The sequence below is a fragment of the Callorhinus ursinus genome, unplaced genomic scaffold (genome assembly GCF_003265705.2).
Source record: "Callorhinus ursinus isolate GAN/ISIS: 27379988/994484 unplaced genomic scaffold, GSC_fseal_2.0 scaffold9, whole genome shotgun sequence".
NCBI classification, from domain to species: Eukaryota; Metazoa; Chordata; class Mammalia; order Carnivora; family Otariidae; genus Callorhinus; species Callorhinus ursinus.
Window position 1 is genome coordinate 18594574 of NW_027397071.1, and position 26760 is coordinate 18621333.

Below are 26760 nucleotides of genomic sequence, written 5' to 3' on the forward strand. Positions count from 1 at the left end.
CTGATTTTTTCCACTTTTAAATCATTACAATTAGTGAAGCAAGCTAATATCTATCAAAATTAAAGTAACAATCGAAAATACCCAGCACCACTGTGGGCCTGACCTTTTTAGCAGCACCCAGCAGCTCATTCTAGTTTTAGATTCTCATATTATCCTCTGAGAATCAACAACAGGAATTCCACTGTGAGTGGAATAGTGTGTCATAATCTTCCACACATATCATTTTATTTGATACAACAATACTTTGACAAAATCGAGGAACTGGATCTTACAGTTAAGAAAACTGTGTCTACAGATTTCAGTACTTTTCCCACTGTCTCCGGTGCCTCACTGCAGTAAAAGTGAGCCAATAAATATGCTGTACATGCTACTGGGCAGGATGTTGGGTGATCAAAAAGTAAATTTATCACAAATCCTCACTAATTGAGAATCCAGTGCACGTTTTCTCCAGGTGGCTCCAGTTTGTAGCCGAAGGCCAAAAACTGTAGCTTCTCTTTGAAGGGCAGGACTGGAAAACAAAGCTTGGGGGAGAGAGATCCAACAGGTAAACAAAAGTCTTTTTGTTCCTATACACATGCTTAAAACTTCTCAAATGCAGGGACAGAATATTTAGAAAATAAGTTTTAATTCCAAAGCTAGTTTTGAAAGTAAATCTGTTGCTATTTCAGCAAAAGTGGTGATAAGAATTCGCCATTAGAAAAGATAAATGTCTCTTCAGTTCTCATAAGTATGTGGTAATCCTACAAGCAGATGTGACCAAATTTTCCAGAGAATGAATGATCACAAAAATGGTGTTTCTACAGATACAATGTAGCTTCCAATGAAAGCTTGCATGTTTAAGAATCAGTATTTTCTCAAGTTGGTGGGGTGTGAAGAGGTTCTGTCCTGCAGTGTGACTTCAAGCAAATATCTTCACTGCTCTGGGCCTGTTTACTCACTCATAAAGTAAGGGGCTTGGACTGTAATGTCCATTAAGTGTGAGCCTAGAATTAAAAGTGAATGCTTCCAGAGGCAGCCAACAAGAAGATGGAAAATGAGATCACATACAACTTATAAATCTGTCTTGCTCTCTTTGCCTTGACACAGTGTGGAAATGCATCAAGCATAAAATTTTACCTCTTTCCTCAGTATTTGATATTTACAAGATAATTATCATTATAAATAATTTCCAAAGAGATGATTCATAAACTGAGAAATATTTTCAATTACTACTATGGCTAGTCTACATTTATTGAAACCTTATTAATGTGCTAGGAACCAAGCTAAGGACATCACATATATTTTTATTCATCTATCTATCTATCAGCTTTGAAACTTATTTCTTTTATTGGCAATTTCAGGCTCAAGTAGAGTCAATTGTAGCTTAAGGAGTAAGCTGCAGGAGACTCCTAGAAGGATGTTTATGAGTATAAAAGCTTCAAAATAATTTATTTTTACTGACTTACAGGGAATACTAAATTTTCCTTCTAGGAATTTTCTTTCATCTTTCCTTATTCCATTCCATACATGCATACACACATACATACAGATATATTTTAATACCCAAACAAATCTGTGATGGAGGTACTATTATTTTCAGCACTTTATAGAGAAGGATACTGAGGCTCACTAAAGTAAAGTCTTCGAGGTCTCTCAGCTCAAAGTTACAAACTGTGTCTGTCCAAAGCCATGCTCTTGGCCAACATGCAATGTCAATATAAAGTTAATGTCTCCATTGGTAATGCTACCACCCTGTTTGTGGAATAGCTAATAGAAAATTTAGTTCCATCCAAATTATCACCTAAGTCAAATTAATACAGTATTATTTATATATCTCCATGATAACAGTAAAATAACTATACATTTGCCTGAAACAATAACAATTAAACCTATCATTATGAAATGTGATAAAGCCAAACTTTACCATATATTTTTTTTAAACCAGAAGTTTCCATATTAAGCCAGAAGTTGTGCTTCTAGTTTTTTCCTACTAATCTAAAAATATCTTTTAGACAGTACCATGATAATTGCATGTCTTCTAATAAATTAAAAATGAAAAATATGACTGAGTGTCCTCTAAGTATTGTCTCAAATATAATGCTGTCTCAAATGATCTTGGGCACAAATGATATCACAAATGATACATTTGAGGAAACATTGAAGCTCAAATATGTAAACATCTCTGTACTAGGCCAATTTCACTGCAAAATAAATTACATTATAAGAACTGTAGATCATGCCTAAAATGAGGGTAACGGAATGCGTAACATTACAGTAATTGCTTTTTACCACCTAAGCTTAAGATTCTAAACAGTACCGAAAACTTACAGGGACTGCATATTTTAAATTGTGAATGTAATCAATCCAGAAAGAAATTAGAGATGATGTTGCTAGAGGAAAGCAACTTCTATTATTTTGTAATGGCTCAAAGTTGCTCATTACATTTCATTTTTGGAAAAGTCTAAATTCAGCTTCTAAGAATCATCTGCCAATTTATAATTTTAGAACTATCAACCACTTTAAAATAACAGAATTTGCATACTTTTTCTAAAAATTACTTTTACATATCTCTCAAGAATATAAGTAATAAGCTTGATTTATAAATCCTGCAAATACTTAAAAGACTAACAGTTAATGCAAAAGGGCTCATTAGCTACAAACGCCATCTTGTGGTCCACGTTTTTATTATTTTTGTCGTATTAGTCTGGATCTCTAACTCAAGATCTGCTAAAGAAAGAACGAACCCTGGATATCATTTATTCCCTTTCTCTCATTTTTACACATGGGAAAATTGGAGCTTCGAAAGGTCTGATACATTGGAAATCTTTAGAGAAAGAATTCATACAAGAGCCAAAATTTGAATTCAAATCTTTTCAACTCAAACTTTTTCTATTCCTTATCGTCATTGTTTTTGACCGATAATATGCATGATGTCCAGCTTAGTACTAGACACTTCAACACCAAGCTTATCTGTGTCTGTTCAACCACACCTTGAAAATACAGCAAACTATATACCTTTGAATTACTGAAAAATTATCAAGGCGTAGCTATGATGCTTCAATGCATTATTTTAAAGCATTTCACACATGTGTTCTAATTTTATTCTCTTAAAGATTTATGAGTTCAGTGTGTGGACAGGGGTGGGGAAGGGGAGGATTATCAATATGTCTACTGACAAATTAGCAAACTGGGTTTAGAGAAGACATGATTAAGATTTTACAATTAGCTAGAGGCAAGCATCCTGATACCCAACTTTAATTTTTTTCATTAGTCAATCCACCTTTTTTCTTCAAGATGTTGTATCATGCAGTGTGTACACGTGCACATGTGTGTCTTACATCCCTTCCTTTTCTTTATGGGAATTACATAGTTATTGATCTGTAGAATATAGTCTATCATTTACGAAGCACAATCAGATGAAAGTCCTTGATTCAGAAACTAGATACTTTTAGAAATTATAAATATGTAATCTTCTATTCAAATCCTTGATTAGCTTAACAGAAAAATTCATCTAATCCAAAGGATGGGAAAGAGGCAAAGACAGTCTATGCTCTAGCATAACTGTCCACTTCACACCTAAACTTGACTTCATTTGTACAGATAATTGAGAAATAATATCACAGAATATAAGAGATTAATGTGAGTTTTTTAAGGGAAGTTTTTAAGAAAGCGGAAACTTGAAAAACACAAAAATCTTCAAGACTCATGAAACCTAATAAAAGATGTCCATGGTTATATGAAAATGTGAGCTGTAGCTATGGCTTTTGAATGTACAATTCACAACAGAAATTCTCACTTAACAAAACAACAAGATACAGCTGACTCTTGAATGACAACAGGTTTGAACTACATAAATCTACTTATCTGCAGATTTTTTACAGGACAGTACTCTATATGTATTTTCTCTTCCTTACGATTTTCTTAATAACATTTTTTTCTTTAGCTTACTTTAGTGTAAGAATACAGAATATAATATATATAACTTAAACAATATGTGTTAATTGACTATTTTACTGGTAAGGCTTCTGGTCAACAGTAGGCTATCAGCAATTAAGTTTTTGGGGAGACAAAAGTTGCACACAGATTTTCAGCTGCACGAGGGGTTGGCACCCCTCACCCCCGCATTGTTCAAGGATCAACTGTAGTTAATTATATAATTACTTTAGAATTCTAAAAATGAAAATTGATTTTAAAGTTTCCTTAGAAGTAAATAAAAAATCACACCCTGTTACATATTTCTATAATTGACTGTTTTATATACACTTGAATATTAAATAGATTATAAACTTTTAAATGAGAAAGGACACTATGTTAAGCCTGAGATGAGCAGACTCTTAGAAAACAGATGGAACTTCAGAGCAGTGCTTCTCAAACTATCGATGGTGAAGAACACAACTTTTTCTTTCAATCTTCAAGGACCATTAAGTGATGCTACTGAGCATGACTGTCTGCAGTATAAGCCACATGAATCACCACAAAAGCTGAAAGATACTGGCCAATACTTAATTGGCCAATACTTAATCAACATAACAAGTCTACTAATCATCTACCTAGATGTCATGGCGATGTCTAATTGCTGTAGAAGATTTTAATTGATTACTTTCAACTTCTGATTTATCTTGTTATGAATCTGCAATAAACAACTTAAGGACTGGGCATCAGTCCACACGTTAAGTAGCATTACTTTAGAGATCAACATAATTACCCAAGGTTTCCCAAATTGTGTTCCATGACATGCTAATCCTGCAAGAAGAAGTGCTGATCTAGTCAAGGAAATTATATCTTCAGATTCACAAACCATATAAGCACATAAAGTAAGCTGAGAACTTCTTTAGGAAATAAACCTGTTTAACTTTATTTAATCCAAACTTCTTTGACTACAGAACTTTTTCTTTCAAAAGGATCACTCATTAACATTACAAAACACTAATTTTCTATAAAATGCATTGAGAGACTCTAGTATAGACAGAATTACTGATTTACATTATTCGACAATTGCTAAAAAACTCCCAGTGGCAAGGAATTTATTTCTTTACAATGGAATTTAATATAATTTAGAAAATTGTAACATAAAGGAAATAGTTTTGTGTGTGTGAGTTCAAATTATACAATTTCCAAGAGCTGGTTTTAGATATATTATCTGAAGCAACGATAAAATGTGTAATCCTTCCTCCATGACTGCCCTCCAAATACCTTTCTTCTTTTCTAAATTTTTGAATGAAGATGCATTTCTAAGACCATTATCACCACAACCTTATTCTGATTACCTCTTAGTTTGTCAATGTTTCTTTCAAAATGCATCATTAGGACTGAATTCAGTATTTTGAATAGCTAGTGAAGGATGTAGATAGTTACTTTGCTCTATTTTTTTAAGTCAGAAGTGTTTTCTAGCATAACAAGACTTTAAGATGGCTGTCATAAAACTTAAATTTGGAAGAGAGCAAATTTCAATGTGATCACCAGATAAAGACTTAGTGAATTAAATGAGCTGACTTCCACAAAGTATACTATTATTTCACATGCTGAAGATAATTTATTGCAAAATAATTTTGGCTTCAGTATAAAGACTCCTTTGGAAAAAAACCAGTTAGAGGTAGATTTACAACCTGGAATATGAAAGCAGGACCCTGTCATCAATGTAGAGGATAATATTTACCTTCTTATTTGCAATAGTAGGGGAACATTCACCTGTATCACCAAAAACCTGTATCAAATTATTGAGGTATAGTTCAAAAGGTAGTTGGCTACAATACAGCAGTCTTTTAAGCTAAGTAGAATTGAAATTTACTCTAAGAGCTCACAGTTACCTAAACTTCAGATGGTTTTACAATAAAGGTTCTAATGAGCACTAAAAGTTTCACATTTCTGTTAGTTCCCTAAGTCTTTTATAAAGAATATTTGTTTATTCCATAAATGCTTCCGTGAGCAAATAATCTGAGACATTAAACAAAGGTGAATAGGTTTTTTTTCCTAGAGAGTTTCTTGGAAATGTAAATGTGCTAAGGTGCATTGCCAACCTTCTCCAATAAAGTGAAACAGTATAACCTAGATGGAAGGCACTTGGCTATTAAACTGTCATAACCAAAGACAGCCAAAGGAAAATCAATGGAAATAAATGACTGTTGATCAACTATGCCCCCAAATATACAAGATTTAGAGACCCAAAGAGCTATACATAGGGACTTCCTCTATTTGCAATAGTTGAATTAAAAAAGTTATTTTTACACTCTCTTTAATGTCGTTTTCCCTCAGCTCAGATTCTCGCCTCTTCACTTACCCAAGAATCCTGTGTATAATCTATCAAACTGAAAAGGCAGCTTCCTGGTCTCTGTGGTAGCTAATCTCCAAAGATACACTTCCCCACAAACAACTGATAATAGAGAACTCTAATAGCCTTCCATGAACATTCTAAGGTTTTTAGTGATGATTTTATTTCTGTAATCAATGGTGAAACCTCTCATCAAACAGTAAGAATACAAAGTTTTAAAATTTTAGGATAAAACAGAGTTATTCATCTCTGTTTTCCTTGCTCTGATGATTATTACTGTATACCTTTAGATTCTATTTAAAATAGGAACTGATTGCTCACCAAAAAAATTATTTCCATGGCATAGATAATAAAAAGAAAGACAAGATGAATCATTAAATAATCAGTAGTGTTGGTCTCTCTACTAAAAACACAAAGGGAAAGCTCCTAGGTATTCAATGGGTTGCCATTTAACGGCAGTAAGATGAGAACTTGGTGTTTTCTTTTTGATGAAGATGACCATCCCTAAATGAATTGGATGGTCCATAGAAAAGTGGTGTGATGCAGCCTGAATTTGCTAATCGAGACATGCAGGCCCCCACTGAGTGACTTCCAGTAAGTAAGAAAGTAGATAATGTGGGCATAAGAATGCAATGGATTGAATATTTTAACTGGTATAAAATTGGTTAGGCTGATTAGAAATCTAAGCACCTTAGCCTTTCAAGCTGGGTGTGTTTGCTTTCCAGGAAATCTAGTCTACACACAATGGGAATCTATTCAATCCTGGGGTCTATATAATGTAGTTCTGAAACATTCTTCAAAGAGTTTCAAAGGTATAGACTCTTCTGAAGGGCTGTTTTAGCACCATCAAGAAATCTGTCTTCTTGGGTCCTGGGGATCAGGTCAGGTACCAGCTTTAGTAAATGGTATGAGGCACATGGATTTAAAAAAATCCCCTGACATGGATTTAAAAAGTCCCTGTCTGAGACAACTGAATTATTCCCAGCTGTAGCCAACTTCTTTGTTCTTATGAATAGGGAGTTGAGATACATTAACTTTAAAGAAAGGATCTGTTTACTCGGTTTCATCCTAAGAGACTGTCAATATAAAAAAATAGTTTAAATGGTTCAATATAGACCACTTATTATGCCTTTGTCCCAACATGTCAAAGGAAAGCTCAAAAACTACCTGTCATTCCTTGGGGTCAAAATGATATTAAATAACTCTCTCTGGGAAGATCTCTGGCACTCCTACCTTTCTCTCTACAAGAAAGGCTGTTCACAAAGACTTGAGCAGTTATGTGATTGTATATGGCATATTATCAGAAATTACAGAGGTTAACTATCTTGGAAACAAGTGTCATTGTTCCAGCATTACCCAAAACTTTCTCTGAAACTAATTTTAGTATTTACCTAGGAAAGAAAAACAGTCTGCATTTCTCCTGGGTGAGCAGAAGTCTGCTGATCTTCCTGACTTAAGTCAGTTTAGAACTAAGGGCTACACCTAAGGCTTGGTAAGCACTGCTTTGGGGCTGGTAAAAGAAGGACTTTGGCATCGCTCACTGGAAAAGAGAATTTACCCAGACTTCTCTTTTACTGGAAATGGATAGCTGTTGTTTTATTATCTCTTCAAATATACTGGATTTTAGTTACTTTTTATTTATATTTACCTTAATCTTTCAATTTATACTTTCATTCTCCTTGATGGAGAAAACAGGAATGAAACAGAATTGAAGTAGTTCTGTCTTTTCAGCTGCCATAACATGGCTTCCATTAGAGGTTCGCTTTACTAATTTTATTAGAGTTTATTAATTCCTAGCTTTCTTGCATCCAAAGAGGCTCCTCAACACGCACTTCCATGGGACTTTGATACTCTTTGGAAGTCATTCACTTTTTTCTCCCAAACCTCACTTCTTCCTGAAATGTGCCTCCTGACACTGTTTCCTCTGTCTTCATGTTTGTGTACTGTTGCATCTTTGCCTTTCATAGTCCATGGTCCGCAGGTATGATCATATCTGATTCTTAACTGCTTCCCTTTTACTTTTTAGAATTGTTCATTCCTCTTATGTCATATTCTCTTTTTCAGTCTGTGACTTTGCAATTACAAGTAAATTTTCTGTAACTTTCTAAAACCCCTTTACTAGATTCTAGGGAATATGACTGAAAATGGCCAGGGTTTCCTTCCTTTGCTCTTGCCTCCCAGAATGTGAAAAGCGTAGTTTCTCCCCAGGTTTCTGTCATGTTCTAGAACAGTTACTCTCTGTTGGATGGAATTAAGTCTAAGGAAGCTATTTCCCCTCACTGCTTCTTTTAATTCATGTAGATGAACATAGAGTCCATCACTTATCTGATCCCAGTTTTCAAAAGAAGAATGAAATTTTGGACAGAAATCTAAATGCCACCCAGAATCCTGCTTATCTGGCAGTTTTATAATCATTATTAATATAGACTGACCTCTTCAAGTCACCATGCTTGGGAGCTCTCTTTACCTGGACCAAGGTGCTTTAAATTTATGAAATTTATAACACGTTCCAAACTATGTAGTGCACCCCTGAATTGAAAGCAAACAACTCTTTCACTAGAATTTATTTTACCATTCCCCAGCATAACAAGGAATACATTTTTTAAATAAATACAACTATACTTGAACTTCTGGGACGTTCAATGCTCATCTATTACTTACTTTGTAGGACTACTATAACATATATATATGTTTGTGTGTCTTTTTAAAATTTTTCTAATTTTCAAGTGGTCCATAAATAAGAGGACTTGGATTTTAGGAAAACATTAGCTGTATTATTCATCTGGCTAGATGGTATACTTTTGCAATGATTTTTTTCTTTCTTCATTTATTTTCCAGAAAATGTCCTATGCTATAATAATTTTTTTGTTTCCAACACTTCCATGTTGACACATATATTTGTATTATTCCGTAGTGATAGAACCCTTCGATTAAATCTGTTCATTACAAGTCAAGTAAATAAAACTAATTTAAATACTCTTCCATTAAAACAAAGCCGTAGTGATCAAGTGAAAAATACATAGACTTACTCTTCTTCCCCAGTAAATTCTAAGGTCCTAATGGCAAGATTTAAAGTTTGAATTTGGATGCTCCATAGTGCTTAGCACAGGATTTTGATGGTAAGAGATTCTTAAAGGAATGATTTCACATGAGACAACTGACATTCTTAAATAAGATTGATATAATTTGAAATGAAATGTCCTCTGGCCTGGTTATTTCTTGAAATTCTTATCCAGAAAGTTTTTAAAGTCTAATGTTCATAATTATTTGTAATAGTATTGTCTGTGAGAGCAAAAAAATAACATAGAGGTTCAACTATTAGTTGTCACCTTTGCTAACAGAAGTATATTAACATGACTGTATTATGTTAAGATTATACATTATACAGAAAAGTAAACAAATGAGAAATATGGAATGCAAAATAACACATATCCACTGTAATCATCATGACACAGAATAAATAAGTCATCATGTTTTTCTGCTGACACATTCAGAAAGGGTCATGTAGAAATCTTAAAATATTTTGACCTGAACATAGCAAATTATTTTTCTGTAACTGTATTTAAATATGCCACTCTCTCTAGGAGAAAAGATTACAGGCATTCTTTATTTTTTAATTTATATATTAGTGTACCTAGCTTTTGTTGTTTTTGTTTTTAGTGTGCACATATATTAATTTTATAACCACAAAAATAAGACTATGAAACAAGGACTTCTGTACATTAATATTATACAGCAAACTGAGCAAAGGCATAAATTATATTACTTTAAGTATTACATTCACTTAAGTATTATATTCACTTAACTATAAACTGGTTTATTTGGCAAAAATTAACATTATGTGATCTTTTCACTATGATATTAAAATTGAACTTTCAAAGAGTATATTCTTTCAGTGTGCAATACCTACCAAAGACCACTTCCTTTCAAATCTCTCCATCATCATAATCATCATCATTAACATCAGCATAAACAACACATAAACAGACACACTTCTGTACCTACCAGAGAACAATTAGAAAATGTCCATGCACTTAATCTAGCATGTCATGTTTTATGGTTTTAACATCCCTCCACATTTTTTTTTTAAAGATTTTATTTATTTATTTGACAGAGAGATAGAGAGCACAAGTAGGCAGAGAGGCGGGTACCAATATACTTTGAAATTACTCACCTATGTTCATTTGGAATTTTGTTGTAATGCTTTGTTAATTCTTGTTTAAAAATAAGTGAAATTTATTCTCAATTATTGGTCATATAGGACAAAATGGAAATAGCTTCATTTTACTTATTTAGAGTTCACTTGGAGATACCTGTTTTATATTTGATATCAACTGTCTCCAAGTAAATTCACACATCTAAGTACTACATTTGAATATGACAATAGCTGGCTTCCTATACAGACCCATGCCTCATATTTATAATCTGATCTTCCTCTCTCACTTTGACATTTAAATTTTAAGTTGTAAACGAGCTGTGACCATTTCACTTCATAAAACAAGTCCAAAGGCAAATGTTTATACACCAATTCATCTATCATACTAGGAACAAACCCCTTTGGGGATTTATATTTGCAAATGTTGATTAAAAAAAAAAGTATTTCCATAAGAATGTGATTAAATTAAAAAAGGAAATGGAAAGATTCTGGAACATTTCACTTCTCTGTGTATCTAAGATATTCTGAAGTTAACAGATAACAGCAGACGGTTACTGTTTCAGGCCACACAGTCTATGTGCTAATTAGGAAGCCTTGATTGTTTAAGGGCTCCAACTTCCTGATTATGCTTGTACTGTTACAGCAATTCAGTTAAAAGTTATTCACTCAGGGAAAAAACAACAAATAATTGAAACCGTAGGGTTTTTCTGAATTTAAGGAAAACCAATGATTCCTTCAAAGTTACATATTTAAGATGCAGTGCACTTGATACATTTTAGTAACATTTAGAAATATAATTCATTTGGAGGAAAGAGTTAAAAACATACTGATATAAACTGCTGTGAAGAACAAGATTGGCAATATGGCAGTATGGCACAGTGATGCTAACTTAACTGTTTCTAAGAAAACAGTATTTTATATAATACTGTTTTGTATAAACTGAATTCAGTCTATGAGAAAATATGACAAAAATATGAATTTAAATGACAGGTATAGTCAAGACCCAAATATTTCAGTTGGAGTTCAGTGGAATTGCTATGAACATTTTCCCTTAAAAAAAATAAAGTCCACACTTAGAAAAAATTTTTTGCAGATCCTATCATTTAAAGGAAAATACAGTCAGTGCATTTGTCATGTGATTTTTATACCCTAATATATTTATGTTTTATAATCATAATCACTTATATTGTATATTTTAATTTTTGAGGCATTTTCTTATAAGTTATTTTGGTTGGTTGTTATAACAGTTCTGTAACATCAGAATGAACAGTTCTAATGTAAAGGAGAGAGAAGGCTATATTTGTGGATTTAAATAGTTAAGGGGTAATAAAGCCTATGGTGGTCAATGTGCTTTAGTCAACAAAATATTTTAAACCATTTCAAAATCTGAGACTTATGGGAAATTCCTTTGAGATACTTGAATTTACTTAAGTTTGTTAATGTAGAATAAAAAAATTAAGGAGAGAGAGAAAATGATCTTTTCAATCACTTGAGGCTCTAGGCCACGGCCATGAAATCCCTGTGTCAGGTCACATCTCTGTCTGGTGCTGCAACAGTTCCCTAACGATTAGGTCTCATCACGTCCAGTTGTGTTGCACTCTGACCCATAAAAGCCAGAGTGACCTTTCTAAAAGGCAAGTCTGATAGATACTGTTGTTTCCATGCTGAAAACTCTTCAATGGCCTTTCCTATTTCCCTTAGGATGAAAAATAAAAGATTTATATTATCAGGCCCTCTTCAGCCTAGTGGGGTTCAGGACACATGGCAGCAAAATATGGCACCTGGCCAGACTGAGTATTTTAAGCTGAAGGACTTTGAGACTACGGCAGAAGCAGAAAAGTCACTTGGACCTTTCAGAACCTTGATCCCCTGATGCAGGTGATAAAAGCCTCATATGAAAGGTGCCTTCCTTATATCCAGAGGAAAGAGACGTCCTTATCAAAGGGAAGCAACACAAAGAAGACACCTAACAAATAGGACTTGTTAAATTTGTTTATTATACTTACCTCATACTCCTTAATCTACCAGATTTCTACACAACTACCTACCTTTCATCAATCCTCGCATAAAATACTCAAGTCTGTTTCTTCTAGACTCCATGTCCTTAGGAAGGCTTCCGTGTCTCAGAGAACTTATATTAAATCAATTTGTATACTTTTCTCCTATCAATTTATCTTTCTCATTTTAATTTTCAGACCTAGCCAAGGACCCTAAGAGGGTTCAGGAAAACTTTTTCCTCCCCTACCAAAACCTTGTTTTTCAACTCAACATGACCTGTGCTTCTCCAGCCTCCAAAAAAGAACCTCCATTATTTGAACATGTTTGCTCACTTCTAGGATTTTCTGCATGTATTTTCTCTGACTGGAACTCTTTCTCACATCTTTATCCGTCTACCTTATTCATCATTCAGGTCTCAGTTTAAACACACCCTTTGCAGAACCTCCCTCATTCCTTCTAGATCAGGTTAGATGCCTTTGTAATGTCTTTCCAAGCTAGAATGACTTATACTTTATTACAATCTTTTGCATTAATTGTCTGTTCCCCTGGGTGACTGTGCCTCCATGAGAAAGGCACTGTATTTGTCTTGCATGCTGTGGTCCCCTCCAGGGCCCAGCACAGGGTCTGCTGGAAGTAGGGGCTTAAGAAACTCATGTTAAATGAAAATATCATTATCAGTTAGTTCATCTTTCAAAATATACAGTATTTTATAGTATTAAACTGACATGCACTACAGACTACAAAGCATAAAATAATATTCTTAATGTGCCAATTTCATACAGTCATTAATCCAGCCAGAGATAAGGTGAAAGATGTATATTTAAAATGTACCTGCTAGGAAGAGTATGTTTAGAATATGCCAAATTAAAAAAAAAAAAAAGTGATAGTATAAAATTTATTTAAAATAACAACTACCTTGGGGAACTGTTAGTTGTAAAAAAAATAATCATTTGAAAAGCAAAATGATGAGTAGGTTCTATCTTGAACTGAAAAAAAAGAGAGAAGGGCTGAACTAAACTAAACTGAACTAAAAAAAAAAAATAGAAGAGCATGCTACAGAAGGCTTTTTGAGGTTTTGAACAGTTACAGAAGGCAAGGTGGAATCAGCAGGGACACAAGATATAGGAGCCAATTTGATTTTCTGCTCGTTCAAACCTCTGGTCCTTTTCTCATGTTGCAAACCCTTTCTAACATAAGAGAAGGAAAGGGAGAGGAAATAAGATGGTGAATCAGTAGGAAGCATTACCAAGTGCTTTTGAAAAATTCAAATCCTTCCAAAACAAGAAAATATGGGGAAAACAAATAAAGCAAAATGGCATCATATTTCTTTCTCACATGAAGGCTCAAATTAGGCACTTGGGGCATGCTGTGTAAGAAGGAAGACTTTCATCCTTCCTCCACATAAACACATTTGTTTCAGTGGGTGGGTTCAGCATTACTCTGTTGGCACCGAGCCACCAAGGAGGCTTTTGAATGTGACACTTGGTTCCTTAATAGACTCTTTCAACAAAGGACAGACAGAAAGTTAAAGAGAGGATAACTTTCATAAGATGAAGCAATATCACATATCACTAATTACCTGTTCATAATAGTGGATATTCTCCTCAGCCATATCTGTAAATGCTGACTTGATATCATTTTGCATATTGTGTTTCCATCTTTCCCAATCTGCTTTCAGGGCATTATTAGCACATTCCACTTTATCCTCAAGTTTTCCAATCTCTTCTATAAGCTGAATTAGATCACAAAGAGAGAAGCATCAATCTACGATCTACCTATTCTTGTTACTGAATGAATTCATCATCAAATCTCAGCCAGTCATTATATCAAAACAGCTTAAGAGTAATTCTTTGTTTGGAAAGTCACCGGCATTTACCCTTTGTACTAACCAGCTATAGTAAAAAGAAGACTGGATTCAGCCAGAGATGCTGAGTCGAGTTCTAAGGTCTGCCACCAATTAGCATTTGCCCTTGGCTAAGTCCCTCAAACCTTGGGCTTGGGTTTCACTATTTATAAAACAGAGGAAATTGAACTACAAGTTATCTCAAAATTTTTTGCATTAAGTCTCATTACCACTATTGTTTATGGTGATAATATTTATGTTAAGAGGTATGGTTTCATTCCCCAGCTTCCCATTCCTGGCCTCATTTTTCAGCTGTTTTTAGAAGGATCAATTAACTGACATGTTATAACATCCACTCCGATTATGCAGCCCAACCTGGAGGCCCAGGGCATTAACCTGCCAAACACCACTGAGCTAGTAACAGAGGTAGGTTTATATCTCAAGACACCTGACACTGAATCCATGCGCCATCAGACAGGTTTAGTGTGATATTTACACCTCCTCCTATCTCACCCACCAACCTCTGAGCATGTAATCCATCAATTTATTGTTTTGTATTTGGTGTATTTACATATTAATACATATATTTATACATACTTTATTTATGTACACTATTTATTCATAGGTTCAGCACATGTTTATTAAGTGCCTTCTCTGTACCAGGCATTCTTCTAGGGCTTGGAGATTCAGCAGTGAAGATAACAGACAAAAAAAATCCCTGCTGGTAGCAGAGCTTATACTCAACCAGGGAGAGACAAACCAAAAGCAAGGTAAATGAAACAGGAACTATCGATCAAAAAATTAATGCTAAAAAGAAAAATGAAGCAGAAAAGTAGGGGATGTAGGATAATGCAAGATCACATAAGATGACAGGGGCAAGCCTAAATGAGGAAGTGTCATTTGATTAAACATCTGGAGTCAATGTGAGAGTGAACCATGAGACTCTCAGGAGAAAAATCATTCCTGGCAAAGGAAACCACAGGGCAACAGCCTGGAAGTGGAAGCTTGCCTGGATGGCCCGAGAAGAGCGTGGAGACTAGCATGGCCGTGGCACGTCGTGGAGTGAACAACAAAGGGAAGGTTCTAGGAGATGAAGTCACAGAAGGAACGGGTGACCATATCCTAGTGAGCCATGCAGTTTGTGGTAAAATTCATGGATTTTACGGGGTGAGATCCTAGGCCAGGAAGCTTCGAGCAGAAATGACACCATCTCTTTCATATTTTCAAAGGGGCATCATACTTTACCATTGTGGTGTGAATGAAAGTATCTGAAAAAGGCGATTACTTAAGAAGATCCCTATTTCAGAGGCGTTAAAATGTGAAAATGTCTTAGAATCAAAATACGTTATTTTGCTTCAAACGCTCATGTGAGTTATTACTCTTATTATTATTTTCATCATCATCATTATTATTTTTGCTATGGAATTTCACTTTTCTATCCTTATTTCATCATAGCTTTATTTGCTTTTATTTCCTAAGAATAGACATTTGGCATTATATAAATTTTCCATTGCCAATGGGAGATCTATTTTAATAGTAAGGTTGACTTCCATGTTTTTTTGCGGGGGAAAGGAGATATTTTTTTACTTGTTTTGTGTGTTAACTATCTCAGTGAGGCCACTTATTATTTTATGAGTATGTATACCCTTTGGGCTGATTATTTTGTTAAATCTTAGAGAATCTGTCTAAAGAGTTGTCAGTGGTATATTAATGGGACATCTGATGGTGGGCTGTGGATGCTAGGGGATAAGCTAAGAGTAAAATTGTTGAAAGTCCAAATATTTCAAACAGGATCTGGGTCTGCTGGAAAAAGCTCAAGGGTGGGTTAGAGAACTTCACTCCTCCGGGTTGTTGGATGAAATTGTGCCATTTTCATAGCCAGATGGAAATTATTAGCAAAATGTCTCTCTTACAGAGAATCAGGAGGTACATACACCAACTGTAAGCTCACTATTATTCTCCTCTGCTTAGCTTTTGCAGTCTAAAATTGCTATGCACTGGAGTGGGATTACTGGCAGACTGCTCTACTAAAATTGGCTTTAGGAAACAGTATCTAAGTCATATATATTTTATCTTTCTCCCCTTCCTAACAGTTTAACATGATGTCCCTGCCATAAGGGGTTTCTAAGAGTTTTCCCTTGATCAATCTGCAGCTCCCTCTCCTAAAAGCCCTTGGAAGTGATGATTTGGCTGATTGGCGCTTCTGCTCTGGCTGAGAACTACTAGAGAAGTCCTGTACTGTTCTCTGACCTCACTCTCACTTACAGAAAGAAGGTTTGTAGCCTTATCAGCACAGCGTTGGGATTAAGAAGACTGATAACAGGTTAGACTGACTTCAGTTTAAGTCCCACTTCTGTCTTTACAGACTATGTGGCATTGGGTAAGACTAGCTGTTGAAGCCCTAGTTTCTTCAACTGTAAAATGGATATAAAAATAGCAATGCCTACCACACAGGGATTTTAAATGCATGAAATAATGAACACTAATTGTCTTTCACAGTGCCTGACAATTTGCCTACTAAATGTTATGTATTACCATCACCACCACCACCACTATGACCACCACCACCACCATCATCATCATCATTATCAGTTGGTGAAACTGAAGTTGATTCCTTCTCCTTTTCCAGTATTTTGATCTCTGGAAGTATTGCATTCCTCTGCCAGGGTCTTGGTCTTAAGTCAATTCCTAGTGCTATTGCTTAATCTGTTCTCACCAGGGTGGAAGATGATGCATATGCTTTAAATATATATGATCAAGTCTTGTCATTTTTTGTAGCTATACAAGAGTAATTTTTCTTTCTTTGATGATTTCATCATTATTTCAGTTGGAAAAGGAGAAAAGAGACATTAGGTATTTCCCCACACTGAATCATCTTCCCATAATTTCAATTCTAGGAAAACTCTAATTGATAATAAGCACAAAGCACCTAGTTCAAATGAAGAGTGAGCTGGACCCTATCTTTCCTAATAATTCACAGAAGCATAGTATGTCCTTTCCCTTAGTTGACTTCAATTTTAGCAAGTTCTTTGGTATAAGGAACTGTGCATTTGGATGGTGCCATTGGGCTTAGGACATATACACTCCACAACAGTTAACAGAAGAGGGAGAGTAAGATGTGCCAGAACCTGGAGGCCAAGGAAGGTTTCAATAACTCTAAAAGTAGGAAATTCAATTCATATTCTCTACGACAAAATAGCACAGAAAAAACTGAATTAAAAAAGGATTAAGGCTTGAATAATTGTTTTCACAAATCCTGGAAGTGATTTTGCCCTCCGTTAGTGGAAAAACAGAAGAAGCAAACAACCCTTTTTGCCAGGAAAATGCTGTAGTACCAGAATAAGTAATACAAGATTGTAAGATAGTGAAAAAAAAAGGGGGGGAAGATTCATATTTAACAGCAAGGCTAATGGGTAATTTCTAGCTTCAGTTATATTCAGCTAGAAGTTAGCCACACAATCAAATGAAAACCATTAATACCAAGAGCTCAGGCAAACAAAACAAAGCCTTCGTCCAATAGTGATTCCCTACTATGGTACCAGTAATAGCAATGAGAATAATAACCATTTATTGCATTTCTGCCGAGGGCCATTGCATTAAGCTATATACTTTACATATATTATTTCATTTAATCTGCATAATAATGTTGCAAATTTGGTATTATTATCTTCCTTTTACAAGTTAGGAAATGGGTAGAAAAAAATGAAAGAGATCTCAGAGCTTTTGTGACATTATAGAGATTCAAACCACTGCCTGCCTAAGTCAAAGCCCATGTTTTTTCCACACTGACTAAACAGCACCAAGCTAGCTTGCCTGTGGATTTCAAGGCTGAACCAATTCAGCTTTAACTCAAGGAGTCTGTAATCTACTAGAATATACATATACAAAAATGAAATAAAAACTAAAGACTATAATATGAAGCAGAATGTGATATATACCACAATGGAGGAAAAAATTAAAGTGATATAGGAGGACACAGAATGGAGGATTATTTCTGATTGGAGCAGGGGACATTCTGACTGTCAATTCAGTAGGCAGAGACTGGGGAAGAAACACCAGGATGAAGGTAAGGCATAAACAAAACTGCACGCTACAGGCTGTGATAACAGAATGGATAAGAAGTACGTTTGGAGTCTGGAGGTAGGCAAGCAGAAACAAGAAATGCTGCTGGACAGGTTGATGAAATATTCACTGCTTGAGGGTATAAATGATATTGAGCATGAAACGGATTCTTCAGGAAATGGTAAATCACTGAAAGTTTTTGACCAGGACAGAGCTGTATTTCCTAAGTCAGAGATATGCAGGGATGGTTAAAGAGAAAGGAAGGAGGAGAGGGAAAAAAGGAAACCAGTTAACATTCATTGAAGAACGTTATGAAGAAACAATGGTAAGTAGGATCTGCTTCATCCCGATTCACTCACTCATCCAGCAGCATTCACTCAGCATCCGTCTAGTCTGTGTTAGGAACTAAGATAAAGGACATCCAAGACTGGTGCAGGAAGACCCAGAACTCACCTCCTCCCATGAACACACCAAATCTATACCTATATACGGAGCAATTTCCCCTGAAGATCTGAGGGCTGATTGAATAGCCAGACAAAAAATACCACAAAAAAAGAAAATTAGAGGCCAATATCCCTGATGAATAGAGATGTATTAGAGATGTAATAGAGATCCTCAATAAAATAGTAGTAAAACAAATTCAAAAGTACATTAAAAGGATCAGACACCATGATAAAGTGGGATTTATTGCAGGGATGCAAGAATGGTTCAATATCTGCAAATCAATCAGTGTGCTACACCACATTAAAGAGACAAAGGGTGATGATCTCAATAGATGCTGAAAAACCATTTGACAAAATTTGGCATCCATTTATGATAAAAACTCTCAACAAAGTAGATATAGAAGGAATGTACCTCATCATAATAAAGGCCATATATGACAAACCCACAGCTAACATCACACTCGATGGTGAACTGAAAGCTTTCACCTTAAGAGAAGGAATTAAGACAAAGCTGCCCACTGTACCATTTTTATTCAAAATAGTATTGGAAGTCCTAGCCAGAATAATTAGGCAAGAAAAAGTAATAAAAAGTATCCAAATTGGACAGAAGTAAAACTGTCACTATTTGCAGATGACATGATACAATATATAGAAAACTCTTAGACTCCACCAAAAACCTATTAGAACTAATAAATAAATTCAGTAAAGTGTCAGGGTACAAAATAATATGCAGAAATCGACTGTGTTTCGATACACTGATAACAAACTACCAGGGAAATTAAGAAAACAATCCCATTTACAATTGCATCAAAAAGAACAAAATACCTAGGAATAAATTTAACTAAGGATGTGAAAGACCTGGACACTGAAAACTGTAAGACACTGATGAAAGAAATGAAAGACAACACAAATAAATTAGGGTTATTCCATGCTCATGGACTGGAAGAATTAATATTATTAAACTGTCCATATTACCCTAGCCAATCTACAGAGTCCACAAAATCCCCATCAAAATACCAATGGCATTTTTCAAAGAACTAGAAAAAATAATCCTAAAATTTGTATGGAACCACATAAGTCCCCAAATAGTCAAAGCAATCTTGAAGGAAAACAAACAAAGACAAAAAACAAACAAAAACAAAGCTGGAGGTGTCATGCTCCCTGATTTCAAGCTATACTACAAAGCAACAGCAATCAAGACAGTATGGTACTGGCACAAAAAGAGACACAGATCAATGGAATAGACTAGAGAGCCCAGAAATAAACCTACACATTAGATGGCCAATTAACATACAACAAAGGAGGCAAGAATATACAGTGGGGAAAAGACAGTGTCTTCAATAAACAGTATTGAGGAAACTGGACAGCCACATGCAAAAGAATGACACTGGACCAGTATCTTATACCACATACAAAAATAAAATCAAGATAGAGACTCGAATGTAAACTTGAAACTATAAAACTCCTGGAATAAAATAATAGACAGTAAATTCTTGAACATTGGTCTTAATAGTATTTTTTCGGACCAGTTTCCTCAGGCAAGAGCAACAAAAGCTAAAACAAGCACATGGGACTATATCAAATTAAAAACTTTTGCACAGTGAAGGAAACTATCAACAAAACAAAAAGACAACCTACTGAATGGGAGAAGATATATGCAAATCACAAAACTAACAAGGGGTTAATATCCAAAGTGTACAAAGAACACACACAATTTAATATCAAAAAAACCAAACCACCTGATTAAAAAATGGACAGAGGACTTGGATAGATATTTTCCCAAAGAAGCCATACAGAGGGCAACAGGCACATGAGAAGATGCTCAATATTAGCAGTCACCAGGGAAATTCAAATCAAAACAATGAGGTTTGACCTCACACCTGTCAGAATAGCTATTACCAAAAAGATAAGAAAGAACAAGTGTTGGCCAGGATATGGAAGAAAGGGAACCCTTGAACACTGTTGGTGGGAATGTAAATTAGTGCAGACACTATGGAAACGAGCATGGAAATTCCTCAAAAAATTAAGAATAGAACTACTGTATAATCCAGCAACTCCACCTCTGGGTATTTATCTGAAGAAAATGAAAACACCAATTCAAAGAGATATATGCACCCCTATGGTCACTGCAACAGTATTTATAGTAGCCAAGATATGGATGCAGCCCAAGCGTCCATACACAGATGAATGGATAAAGAAGATGTGCTGTATATATACAAGGGAATATTACTCAGCCACAAAAAAGAATGAAATCATGACATCTGTGACAACACAGATGGATCTAGAAAGTATTATGCTAAGTGAGATAAGCCAGAGAATGACAAATAGTGATGATTTCACTTACATGTGGAATCTAAAAAACAAAACAGAAACAGATTCAAAGATACAGGAAAGAAACTGTTAGTTGCCATAGGGGGAGGGGTGGAGGGGTTGAGGGTTGGGTGAAATAGGTGAAGATGATTAGAAGGTACAAACTTGCAGGTATAAAATAAATAAATCATTGGGATGCAAGGTATAGCACAGGGAACACTGTCAATAATATTGTAATAACGTTGTGTGGTGACAGATGTAAGCAACTAGATTTCTCATGGGGATTACTTTGTAGTGTATATTGAATCACTACGATGTACACCTGAAATAAAGAGGGTATTGTATGTCGATTGCACTTCATTAAAAAAGGAAGAAAGAACTAAGATCAAGAGTGAAGAAACTGAAGGACTCATGCCCAAGGGGAGAGATTAAACAATCAAGCAGATAGAGAAATGTGAAAGACATTTCATGTAAAGCAAATAGCAGTATACAGTCTTAGAAGCATGTTTACCTGGGAGTATCTGAAAAATTACAGGTGGTTCTTTAAAGTCGGTACCTAGAGTTTGAGTGGAGGAATTGCAAAAAGATGAGGAAAGAGAGACAGGCAGCTGCCAGATCCTGAAGGGGTTTCCTTTAATAGAAGACAAGTAAAATCACCGAAGGAGTCTGAGGAAAGGGAAGGACCCAGGGACAGTGGTAACGATCAGATTCCTGATGCAGGGGCACTGAGAAGAGAAAACTGAAATGCTGGGAGACAGAATCCGCAGGGTTTGTCAACTGACAATATGTGGGCATTGGGAGAAAAGTCTGTTTTGCCGTGAAGACTAACGGGAACAACAGGTGGGGTAGGGTGAAAGAGGAAATGAAGGCCTGAGGGTGACAGGAATAGTCTCACAGGGTGAGGTACTCTTCTATGTAAACATTCAAAACCACTCAGTTGTATGTAGGGCATCAAACAATTTTTGGAGGTCAACAGGAGTCAAGATCACACTTCAGCTTTGCAACTTCCAAAGTGACTTTGCTGTAGTAATTTGGGTAGTTTGGACAAGCAGGGAGGGGATAGGGAAATACCAATTATATGCCAACACAGATCAGCCTTTTAAATAACAAAAAGTGAGAGCTACATGTTTGTGGGGGAGAAGGAAAACTACAAGGAAAATACCAGAGAAGTGCTCTGCATCTCAGTGCAGCTGATGCACACTCCCTAGCTTTTGGGCAAGACCAGACTTCTCTTTATTACCAAGGTTTTTAGTGTGATATTTTAATGATGCTTAAATTGCCTTAGAATTCTAGAACAGGAAACAGTGATGCGGTTCATTTGAAAACTATTAAAACATTTGTTCCAATAAAATGAATGCCTAATCCTACTCATTAAAATACATAAATATATAAATCTGGTTCTATTTTTTGGCCATATCCTCTTGTGATTCAATCAATTATTTTGTAGCACTATGCTTTCAAGGTTCTCAGAAAACTGTAAAACATTTTGCTGGTTTGAAGTAAGTAATTCCAATGTCATTTACACTGAATATCCTCATTTCCAGAACATTTCTGTATGTCCAGGGCTCTGCTGCATGTGGGGAGCAAGACATGTACCTGTTACAAGGGAGTGTGACCTGCCTCAGTGACAAGTTCCCTGCCTCCTTAACGACAAGATATTTTTGCATCTAGATTGACCCAGATTCCACATGTACTGTCCACTGAAGCAGCTCCGCTCTGAAGAAGTAACATTTTATCTTTTTTTGTTGCCTTAGGGCATTAATACATTGGTTTGGGCTCCTTCCCTTTTCCTGAATTTTGAAAAATTTCATAATCACACACATGTATAATAGTCAAGTTTCCTCATCTGTAATATGAGGAGAAAGAAAGTCCCTACAGAATAGGATTCTTTTGAAAAACGTGTTGGTAAAAACTCTGGGACTAAGCATTTAGCACACATTAGGGTTAGAGAAGCACTCCCAAGTGACCACAGAAGGATTAGTGTGTCAGAAATGTCCTGAATGAATCTGCCCGCTCACTCATTTGTACTGTCTTAAGAGAATCCTTATTGAGGACCTGCTTAAAAAAAGGAACGACAGTCATAAGGGAAACAAAGAGATCCTTTATCAATAGCTCAGAAAGCTTCCCCCCAAACCCTAATATACCTGAAAGTGTTGGTGGCTGAACTGGACAATGCAGCCAGGCCAAAAAGTCTATGTAAGGCCATTCTATCAGGCCCTCCTCCAAATCAGGAAGAGTCTAGACATTACTTCCATTTTAAGGAACTAGGTTGCCATGTCACCCCTTAATAAAGTATTCCACTTTAACTAAGGAATATTCGTATCTTGTTAATTATGGAATGATAAAATCCTAAAACAAAAAATGCAAATGGACCTTTTGCTTCCCCGACTCTGAAGGCACTTTAGAGTATACTTCCTAATAACTAACAATAACTGTTCAGCAACCTAAGAAGATCCGCCATATTTCCAAGCATTTTCTTAGGCCTTTAGTTTTTCTTATTTATCAGAGATTAGTTATTAGTTTTTAGAAAATATATTAGTTCAGTCAACAGCTACTTGTTGAATACTAACTATGTGCCGAGGACCATGCTAGCACTGGTGTAAAATATTTTTCTTTTCTCACTCATTTTTTGGCGTACTGATTTCACAGAGACAGATCTTTACATAACGTCAGGAAATTCTCTCAATTCTGATGCAATTTCATGATGAGACCAATATGGAATACCTTAATCTATGTCTCTCAAGTTGGAATTCTTATATCCACATTAATACTCCAGGGATGGCCTAGAGAATTGCTAAAGTCATGAATAAATGTGGCATAATCTTTTATGATATTTTATGTGGATAGATATTTTATGGAGATCATATACAAATATTTTTAAATTAACACAAACACAAATGTATTATGGAGTAGCGATACTCAAATGAAACTTTAAAGTAGAAGAGCTTAAACACATGTTGAGCTTATATTGGCAATTAATGGGTGTCTCTCAGATGACTGGGGTATATGTTCCAAATTTTCTATGTCAAAGAAAGTAAACTCTTTCGGTAAAAATGTTGGAATTACACACTACATTAAAATATGTGTTAGAAGCAAATCTGCTTGACTGCGGAACTACATATTTAATAAATAATTAATGTACTTTGGCACGATAATTCTAGAGGAGTTAATTGCCATGATTACCAACAATTTTGTCAAAGTATCATTTATAAAAATTACAGATTGAGAAAGCAGCTTCCTCACAAGTCTATTTCTCCAGGAATAGCTGCCAGGATGATGGAAGAAAATACCAAACTTTTTTCAATCACTGTGATCTATCACTGCTAAACAGCAGTCTAGGGGGATTTCACTGACCTCTTGAAGAATCGCCCTAGCTGACTATTCGAATCATCCATCTTTCATCGCTTATGTCTTATATTATAATCTAGAACAGGGGCAAGTAAACATCCCTTTTCTTCACCCCGTCACTGTTCTCCATTTGCAAGTACAGTAGTAAAGATATTCAGACAGCACAATTAAAACTTAAGAGTCTCTCTTAAGTCAGTATCATGACTAAGTCAGTATCATGACTAAGCCCCTAAACTAACACTGAAACAGCTCTTGAGGGTCTGCTCCAAAAGCGTTATTGGAAGAATTTTTTCTTCATTAACAAGTAATGGCCAACTCACAAAACTCAGTCCAACATGGAACTAATTATGAAGTTAGCAAGACCTTGATATAAAAACTGATATTCTTGGCATTAGCAATAGTAATGACAAGTCATTCTTTTTCTTTCCCCAGTTTTATTGAGATATAACTGACAAATGAAGTTGTGTATGTCTGAAGTGTACAAGATAATGATGAATCATTCTTATTTAGAAATATAGATATAAAAGTCCTAAAACACTGAGCAAGCCAAATCCACCAACGGTCAAGTTGAATTTGCCCAGGGTTCCAATGATGGTTAAAATGAGAAAATCTCTTAGTGTAAATAACCACATTAAGTGTATGATGGATAAAAATCATAGACTTATAGGAGTGGATGCAGACAACTATTTAATAAAATTCGCCATCCACTTATGAACCAACTTCCTATCACAGAGAATAAGAACTATCTGAACCTGATTAAAAATATGAGGGGGGGAGGGGATATAGCAAATATCATTACTAATGAAAAAAATCTTGAAAGCATTTGTGGTAGAATCAGGAATAATACAAGAATGTCCCATCACTAATAACATTATAATGCATTTTTTAGCCAGCTCAGTAAGAAATGAAAAAAAAAAAAGTATAATGATTGAATAAATATCATACATCAACTAAATAAACAAAACTATCAATATGCACCCATGATAGGATTTTCTACATAGTAAATCCCAAAGAGTCTACATATTATTAAAATTAAAACTAATTTAAAAGATCACTGGATATAAGATAATATGCTCAAGTGAATTACATTTCTATACTCAAGCTGGAAATAAAGTTATAAAATAAAATTTTTTAGATTTATAATTTAAGTACAAACAAAAAAAATAAGGTTCTTAGAAATAAATTTATCACAAAATGTATAAGAACTTTTTGGAAAAGACATTTTTGAATTTTACTGAGAGATATCCAAGAAGACTTAAATAAATGGTGAGTATCTGACAAATCATTCTATTTTACATCTTCTGGCTAGTTCTCTTTCCTTTAATTTAAGCTTAAATATGTTTCTCAGATAATCCTTTCCAGAACAGCATTTATGTACAAAGTAGGTCCGTTTGCTGTTTCTATTTTAGTCCATTGTTCATTTCTTTAACGTTGATTAGAAATAGCTATTATTTTTATTTCCCATGTTGAAATATAAGTTGTACCATGAGGACCATGTGTCTATCTTTTGACCATTTTACATCCCCAGTGCTTACACTATGTGGGAATTTGATAATTATTTGTAGAATGGATGAATGATTTTAGAAAAGTGAAATATTAGTAATGAATCTAGGCTTGTTTCCCTACTGCCTTTCCAGTGATTATTTCTTTACACTTTTAAATACCACCTGAAATTAAAATGAGCCTGTACCTAACCCTAAAGTAATATTATCACCAAATTTTTTAACAAAACAATACAATTTGAGAATAATAGCTATTCTTTCTTAAAAATACCTTCATTGTTTTCTTTTTGAAATGGCTTCTCTATTATTTCCTTTTTTGGAAAAAAAAATCAACCATTCAATCTATTTATTCAAATGCTAAAAATTTCTCTTCATCATCAGAAAAGCTGGGAAATTATCATTTCGAAAAGTTCTTGAAAATAATATACCTAAATAAAAAGATTTAGATTGCCACTCCATCAGAAGACAATAGAAAATTCAAAAATCCAATTCTAATCTGACAGCTACGTCTTCTTAACAAGTATTAATTAAATTGCAGGGGAGAGATAAGAGGGCTCTTAACAATAAAATTATATTATTTTCTGATTCGTGAGAGAGGTAAGATGTGTCTGGAGAAATCAGATGCCTGATTATACAATGCTGCTCAGGCATACATATGATTACTAAGTAGTACCTTTTTTATGTACTTTACAATACACACATTTCTTAAAAAGTAGAAACCTTTCTCCCTGAAACCCATTGGCAATTTTGTTATCCAAATGTAACATGTTCAGGAAAACACAATGCATTTTTTTAAAAATGTCACTTTGAGTCATAAACACCCACAAATGTAGCTGACACATCACCTTTCA

The 26760-nt window shown here is 34.9% G+C and overlaps 1 protein-coding gene and 1 long non-coding RNA gene across 6 annotated transcripts in view; one reads left to right on the top strand and one right to left on the bottom strand.

The window, feature by feature from the left end:
* SNX7 (sorting nexin 7) overlaps positions 1 to 26760 on the bottom strand; it is a 107267-nt gene that overhangs the window by 16899 nt on the left and 63608 nt on the right. For all 4 annotated transcript variants that reach the window (XM_073896259.1, XM_025872265.2, XM_025872267.2 and 1 more), the window contains one exon: positions 13981 to 14133. In XM_073896259.1, the coding sequence (XP_073752360.1) occupies positions 13981 to 14133 (153 nt within the window). The remainder of the gene's footprint in view (positions 1 to 13980; positions 14134 to 26760) is intronic.
* On the top strand, positions 15406 to 16968 carry LOC112824421 (uncharacterized). 2 transcript variants are annotated; one of them, XR_012379231.1, is made up of 3 exons: positions 15406 to 15611; positions 16398 to 16567; positions 16744 to 16968. It is a non-coding gene; the product is annotated as an uncharacterized lncRNA (long non-coding RNA). The 2 variants fall into 2 exon arrangements; XR_003208428.2 differs by having other exon boundaries at positions 16398 to 16518.